Source organism: Ceratotherium simum, chromosome 2 (assembly GCF_057802395.1).
Source record: "Ceratotherium simum simum isolate JZ-2026a chromosome 2, ASM5780239v1, whole genome shotgun sequence".
Taxonomy (NCBI): domain Eukaryota; kingdom Metazoa; phylum Chordata; class Mammalia; order Perissodactyla; family Rhinocerotidae; genus Ceratotherium; species Ceratotherium simum.
Genome location: NC_141901.1, coordinates 93,648,138 through 93,656,139, shown reverse-complemented (window position 1 = coordinate 93,656,139; position 8,002 = coordinate 93,648,138). Strand labels below are relative to the sequence as shown.

Sequence of the window (8,002 nt, the reverse complement as noted above, 5' to 3'; positions counted from 1 at the left end):
GCTACATTCTCATCTAAAGGCTTGACTAGGAAAAGATCTATTTCTAAGCTCCCTCAGGTTGTTGGCAAAATTCATTTCCTTGCAGCTGTAGAATATGGAAGTTCACTTCTTCAAAGCCAGCAATGAAGAAAGAGAGTCTCTGATGCTTCCAATCTCTCTTCAGAGAAGGCCTAGGCCCTCTTCTAAAGGGCTCACCTGATTAGATCAGGCCCACCTAGCATAATCTCCCTTTTGTTTAACTCAAACTCAACTGATTAGGGACCGTAATTACATCTGCAAAATCCTTTCACCTTTGCCATAGAATGTAATATAATTGTGGGTGTGATAGCCCAACATCATTGCCATATTCTACTCGTTAGAAACAAGGGATGGGTTCCCCCCACACTCGAGGGAAGAGGGTTATACAGAGCTTAACATCAGAGGTTAGAGATCATTGAGCCCATCTTACAATTTGCCTACCACAGTGATGGTCCAAGAAACTAAACATTTATGTTAAATTCAAATGCAAGTATTGATCCTAAGAAATGACAAATTTTTAGGTGACAGTAAATCTTGTCTGAATGGTCTTCTCTGGGGAAGAAATGAGGGAAATTCAGAGCCTGCCTTTAGAAACTAACTTCACCAGACTTATGCAAAAAATACATAAGGAACCTTATAATTTTTAACAATAAAAGAGAATACAGAGTTCTAGGTAGTAGATACATCTGTTAGAGTCTAATTGATCTCCTTTAATGTGAACAATGATCTAATACCAAAATAATAAGCATCATAATTCTTTCAGATGTTAAAGGATTGACTAATTTTTGAAAAAAAGAAAAGTTATCATTCTATACTATAGAACAAGTAGTAGGAACATATGCATACTAAAAGTGAAGAAAATATCAAAAAGACTCTTAATATGCAAAGTAAGTAGATGGCTAAAATAATTCAACAATTTTTGAGGACATATTTCCATCTGATTTCCAAATATAACCATTTGGCGTCCTTACAAATATTACTACAAGGTCATTCTAGTCCTGTGCAGCTGAACTACTTGAAGCCACCTGGGGTGGTTTTAAAAATGATTTCACAGGGCCAGCCCCGTGGCTTAGCGGTGAAGTGTGTGTGCTCCGCTACTGGAGGCCCGGGTTCGGAACCCCGGGTGCGAACAGACACACCGCTTCTCCGGCAATGCTGAGGCTGTGTCCCACATACAGCAACTAGAAGAATGTGCAACTATGACGCACAACTATCTACTGGGGCTTTGGGGGGAGAAAAATTTTAAAAAAAATGATTTCACATATTGGAGTTATTTTTAAAAATACATATATGTGTGTGTGTTCTATACTAATCTAGGGAAATTCCTCTGGTTTATCATTGGATACCAACTTCCCGCTGGCCTGAGGAGCATTTATGAAATATATCATCTATGACCATCCTAATATATAACTGCAATCTAACTGGAGCTAAATGCAGCTTCTACTTGCAGCCATGAGGACCAGCTTCGAAGATCATCACTGATGAAACATTCTAGGTAGACTCAGCAATGAGGCAAAATGATGTAACATATCTGAGTCAGAAAATATGACAAATGAATATTTTTGAATACTGGAAGGCTAGGCTTATCTCAGAGAGCAACCGACAACACTGGAACAAACCACTTTCCCATGAGGCCACAGACAGCACGCAGGGTAGCTTCTGAGTGAGGGTCTAGGCCTGTATTAAGAAGTAGCTCTTTTATACCACATTTTTACTGCACAGCATTGACTTGGGTGAGGCATTATTCGGGCTGTGGTTCATTTGAATTGGCATAAACAATACACGGGTTCTACTGTCCTACAGTTTCCGTTCAGATGACTAAAGTCATGGGACTTCCAGCATAGCTAGCTGATGACAGTGCATGCTATTTTGTCCCAAAATCCAGTCCAAGCATGGACATACCAATTAAATGGTAAGCTCTTTAAAGGCAAAGGACCAGGAATTGTACAGTTCTTGGTACATAGTAGATCAAAGAAGTTTTTTCGAACTAAAGATAGATGTGGAATATCTTAGAGAGAATTCATGCAATGCACAGGACTGCAGGATTCTGAGATCTTGTTCAACTCAATAAACATTGACTGTACTTCTCCTAAATGCAGAAGTTGGGCTGGGTGCCAAGAACACCACGGTGATGAAGTCACAGTCCCTGCTGTCAAGAAACTCACATGCATCCCTAATTCTTTTTCAGTTTGCTGTGATCACACTTTCTTCCAAAGAACCTCTAAGAAACGCCTAGTGGATAGAACCTTGGAGTTCCATGGAACACGGTTCAATAGTCTCCAAATGATGACTCAGGCCAGAGTGTATAATTCAGGGTTTGTTCGAAAAACTTCAGAACCCACCTGAATTTCAATTTTAAGGAATTCTTTAACAAAGACACTACACATTACGATTTAAGGTATAGAAATGAAATACACAAGCACCCTTGGGTAAATTATGCATTGGCCACCACCATTCCAAAACATTGTCCCTTGCTGACAAGGCAGTTAGGGATTAAGTGCAAAAAGGCAGCTCAAGTAAATGAGCCAGAAAACTGAACTCTCACTTTTCTTTTCCACTAAATTAAGATCAAGAGAGCTGGAGAATATTTTGTCTAGAATGATACAAACATACGGGTGCAAAAACTCCCATGTACCTTTGCAAAAAATGACTTCTGTGACCTTTAACTATACAGTGACCTTAATAATGCAAGCGCTGTTTTGAATGCAAGCATATGGGGGGAATTTTCACCTCTTCTGGTGACTTGAGTAGGTTTAAGACATGTTTTTGCACTTATTGTATAAACTCATAAAACAAAGGGAAGAACTTGCAACGTATTCAGCGAAAGTCTACACATTAAAGTTTGCTTTTCAAAAATGTGTAACTACTGCTTGCTTTCCACCCACAGGTCGCCATTATCTCAAAGGTGAAATTTTAGCATATGACTAAAAGGTCCTATGGCTGCTGCTTCATGATTCAGCACTGGCCATCAATAATTCACTGTGAGATCACAGGCTCTCTGGGGAGGGCAGTGACATACTTGCCTCATGAAAGGAAGCTTAGGGCATATTGAGAGCATTCTGAATTTAGACTCGTGGCTTATGTGGGTGTCAGACATTTGTCTCTTAGCTGGTGCCGGTTCAGAAGGATCCTCCTTTGGGGAAGGCTCTCTGAGAAAGGTGAGCTTGGGTTGAAGGCCAGGATACACACGTGTGGTAACCAGCTCCCGGTGAACATGGTTTCCCCGAGTTACCCTGGGCAGGTGGGAAGCCCTTCTGCTTTCTGCGGAAAAGATTCCAACTTGGTTCCCTGCCACCACCCAAGACAAATGTGTTGATTTTTCTTTTTTGAGCTTCCAACCCTTGCAACCTTCCAAAAATAAATCAAACCAGCCATCAGGGCACCGAAATAATACTACTACTAATAAGCAGCTTTGCCTGGACTTACACAAACAACACTTCTGAGGTAACTTTGCTCCGGAGGTCTGGACACACTCTTTTTATGTAAACTGCTTACTAATAATTACTGGACTTGGGTGCATTAACCCCGAAAACAGATTTTAATAGCAACCCCTAAAAACAAAAGACATGAAACGACAATAAAAAAAATGTGCACCAACTGAGAAAAACACTTGGCAGCCTGTTCCAGCCCAAGCTGAAGACACCCCGCTTTCCCTCCCCCCGTGCAAAGACCTCCTCTCCTTTGGGCCCCGCCCACGGAATAAGAGTCCGCTCGGGACCCCGCCCCCCCCGCCCCGCCCCCCCCGCCCCGCCCCCGCCCCCGCCCCGCCCCCGCCCCTGGCTCGCCTTCCGCGTGGCTCCTCCCCCTTCCGCTCCTCTCAGCCGCGGTCCGGGAGCTGGGGTCAAATTGTCGGAACATGCCGATTTGCATAGCCCAATGGCTGCGCGTATGCAAATGAGGCGGGCGGTGGTTGGCCGGGGGTTGGCAGGATAACTCCGGCGAGCGGCGCCTTTGTCCTCCAGTGGCTGTGAGGCAGCAGCCGGGTGGCAGTCGCGGCTCGCGGCGGGGCGAGTAGCCGGGCGCGGGCGGGAGGGCTGACGGCGCGGCGGCGGGGCGCTGGAGCGGCCGGGGCCGGAGTGCAGACAGTCGGCGCCCGCGCGCGCTCGGTGGCAGGAGCAGCCCGCACGCCGCGCTCTCTCTGGGGGGGACCTGCAGTTGCAATATGACTCTGGAGGAATTCGCGGCTGGCGAGCAGAAGACCGAAAGGTGAGTGGGCCGACTGGCCCCCGGGGGACCTCGGGGGGCCTCGGGGGAGGGCCGCCGGGCTCCGGGAGGTTTGCGTGGGGCGAGCGGTGAAAAGTTTGCGGAGCGCACCTCCCTCCCGCCTTTCTCACTCCGGGACCTTCCCAGGGGCGCCCGCGGACGGAAGGAGCGTGCCCCCCAACCCGGCCGACCCCTCGGGGCTTTGCAAAGGGCACAAGCGACCGTCCCTGCGGTGCAGCTGCTGCGGCGGGCAGCCTGTGCCTGCGCCCAGCCCGGGACTGGCAGTGCCCTCGGGGAGGGTGGCGGGTGACACTCTCGGGGCTTCTCCCCGGCCCCCGGCCTCTGGGCGTGCGAGGGGTCGTGGGGGTGCCGGGCCGGGGAGCCCGGGTTTGCAGAAAGCTGAGGTGCGCGGGGGCACGCGCTCGGGGGGAAGGTCGCGGTGCGGGGCGAGGGGCGGCGACGGCCCGAGGGCACCCGGGCTGACGGGACCCCTTGCTCTTGCCGGCGTGTAGGATGGATAAGGTGGGGGATGCCCTCGAGGAAGTGCTCAGCAAAGCCCTGAGTCAGCGCACCATCACGGTCGGGGTGTACGAGGCGGCCAAGCTGCTCAACGTGTAAGTGCAGCCCTCGCGTGTCCCCCGTGGCCCCCTGCGCGCCCCAGCCCGGGAGGCGCCCTCGCGGGGCGCCCCTCGCCTGCACGCCGCTCTCCCTCCGCGCGGCGGCTGCCTGCCCCGGGGAGCGAGCGGGCCGGGCGCGACCCCCGGGACCCGGGCGGTGCGGGCGCGCGCGGGGGTCGCGCCTCGGCGCTCACCCGCACCGCCCCTTTCCGCAGCGACCCGGATAACGTGGTGCTGTGCCTGCTGGCGGCGGACGAGGACGACGACAGGGACGTGGCCCTGCAGATCCACTTCACCCTGATCCAGGCCTTCTGCTGCGAGAACGACATCAACATCCTGCGCGTCAGCAACCCGGGCCGGCTGGCCGAGCTCCTGCTCCTGGAGCCCGACGCGGGGCCCGGGGCCGGCGAGGGCGCCGCGCAGCCCCCGGACCTGCACTGCGTGCTGGTGACGGTGAGCGCCAGGGCGCGCGCCGCCGCGTGCGAGTCCTGGGAGGAAGTGGGCCGGGGCGAGAGTCGCCTGACCGCGGGTCGGGCAGGGGTGGGGGTCACGAGCGCGGCCGCCTTTGCCCCATTAAAGAGAGCGGCTGGACTTTCAGCCGAGATGTGCTAGTTTCATCATCGGGATTTTCTCCCGTACGGAACATGTCTGAGCACGTTGGAGGCTGCCAGCCGCGGAGGAGATCCTTGTGAGTCAGCAGAGTCAGCCCAACTACTCCCTACCTACATCTGCACTACCTCCCGTGACTAATTCCTTTAGCAGGGCGGATTAGATAAAGCCACATAAATTCCTGGCTCACCCTCATTAAGGAGTCAGCTTCATTCTCTGCCAGTCAAAGCTAAAAATAGAAACGGTATAGGAGACAGACCTTATTAATTCCCTAGAAATACATTAAGAGGATAGAGTGGAAATTTTTCCTTTGCAATCTTGCATTTTTTTAATGGAGCTTTTTTCCTGATTAAAAACCTTGGGTGGGTAAATAACTTGTGTTTTCAGAGGCAAATGAGATTTTACATCATCTTTTGATTTTACATTTTACTGTTTTTTGGCTGATCTAGCTAAGTGGCAGCCTAATTATTTTGCTACTCCTGAAGACTGTGAGTCCATCTTTTGGGAGGGTAACAGGTGGTGACTGGGTGGTGACTGCTGTGCAGCTCTGTCTCGTATGAACGGCAGGGAAATGTTTCTCAAAGTCATTTTACTCAGGTCTCTGCCATAGTACAAGTTTGTTAGCAGGAACCTGTGAATGATACCCTCATGCAAAACTGAATAAATAGTATCATGCAAACATATGTAGATGGCTCAGTGGGTTGCGTGCTTCAGACTTTGTAGAGTATAGGTTAGGGGAGAAGTACCTTTAATGATTTTGCAGGAAACCTGACTACCTGGAAGAAATGTTATTTCTTATGGCTGTAACTGGTCTTCATGTCATGCAAACTATAGAATGTTGAAGTGTCTTCTGCTCAAAAGTAGTGTAATTATTAGCCAATGCTGATTTTTTTTTAATAGTGAATTTATTTTTCGAAATTTGTTCCCAGAATCCACATTCATCCCAATGGAAGGATCCCGCCTTAAGTCAACTTATTTGTTTTTGCCGGGAAAGTCGCTACATGGATCAGTGGGTCCCAGTGATTAATCTCCCTGAGCGGTGATGGCATCTGAATGAAAATAACTGAACCAAATTGCACTGAAGTTTTGAAATACCTTTGTAGTTACTCAAGCAGTTACTCCCCACACTGATGCAAGGATTACAGGAACTGATGTCAAGGGGCTGAGAGAGTTCAACTACATGTTCTGGGGGCCCGGAGGTAGATGACTTTGCAGATGGAAAGAGGTGAAAATGGAGAAGGAAGCTGTGTTGAAACAGCAATACAAGTCACAAGGAACAAAAGAGACAACCACGCAGGAAGGAAAACAAACTATGTATTAATTTAGGATGGTTGAGTTACAGTTAAATAAACCAAATACGCTTTGTTCAAGTTCAAATGTGCAGCAGTAGTTTGGGTATTTTTGGTTTGTATGCCCTCAAGTAAAAGAAAAGCAGAAAGGGTTAATCATATTTTAAAACCATATTTTATTGTATTTTGATGAGATGTTAAATTCTCAAAGTTTTATTATAAATTGCACTAAGTTATTTTATGACATGAAAGGTTATTTATGCTATAAATTTTTTGAAACACAATACCTACAATAAAATGGTATGGAATAATTGCATCATTTCTTAATGTGTGCTTTTGTTTCTTTTAACTTGGACTTGAAACAAGTGGATTTTATATGGAAAAATTAAAACCCTTCTGAAATCATATATATAGTGTATGTGTGTCTATATAGATGTATATGTGTATGCACATGTATATAAATTGTTTTCCACTTTTAAACATTTGGGTTTTTGACATGGCGTGATTTTATGTTTTTTACTCTTTATTTAACAAACACTTTACTGATGCCCCCTCTACACTATGTCCAAAGTCAGAAAAACAAAGGTGATTTAAGAGGAGTTGGGAAAAGAAGTGGTTAGAGATTGAACTTGCAAAATTTGAATACATAATTGCAGTTCACTGATATTAGTATTATAGTAAGATTTATGCAAAATGCCAAGGAAGCAGAGGGGAGAAGGAACCAAAGCTGCTTGCAAGACCAGTGAAGCTTTTACGGGGGAGAGATCCTTTTATTTGGGTCTTAAAACGTGATTTTCATTTCCCCAGCTGTGAGGGAGAAGGATATTGCTAGCAGCAGGCTTTAGTTTGTGCAAAGGCGTGGAGGCCTGAGAGACCAAAACCTGTTCTGGGAACAAAGAGTAATTCTGTGTGTGTCTCTGTGCAGAAAGATAAGCGGAGATGAGGGTGGAAAGGCCGGTGGGGGTCAGGTCTGGACTCTCAGGGTGTTCTGTGTCACCCCCAGGCACTTGGGCTTCCTCTTATCCACTGGGCAGAGGCCTTCCCGCAGGGAGTGATGTGCTCGGTGTTCTAGGAAGCTCACACTGGGGGTTACTGGGATAAGAGACTGTAGGTAAGAAGGCCAATTAGTAAGTGTGCATTTTGCAGAACCAAATTTAGGGAGCAATAGGGAAGTGGCCTGGCAAAGATTTCTGGTGCCCTTACTCTAGAGCTGTGTGCCTTCCAGCTGAACGTTCCTGCTGTGGTTCTGAAGGGTCTGGTTAAATT

General features: G+C 48.0%; 1 protein-coding gene across 1 annotated transcript; it reads left to right on the top strand.

Moving 5' to 3' along the window:
• The first annotated feature begins 4,046 nt into the window (after positions 1-4,046).
• GADD45A (growth arrest and DNA damage inducible alpha) lies at positions 4,047-7,143 on the top strand. The gene is made up of 4 exons (XM_004431477.3): positions 4,047-4,224; positions 4,734-4,835; positions 5,054-5,291; positions 6,377-7,143. Exons 1-4 carry the CDS (start codon positions 4,181-4,183, stop codon positions 6,488-6,490), a joined length of 498 nt encoding a protein of 165 aa, XP_004431534.1. The 5' UTR covers positions 4,047-4,180; the 3' UTR covers positions 6,491-7,143.
• The last annotated feature ends 859 nt before the right edge of the window (positions 7,144-8,002 follow it).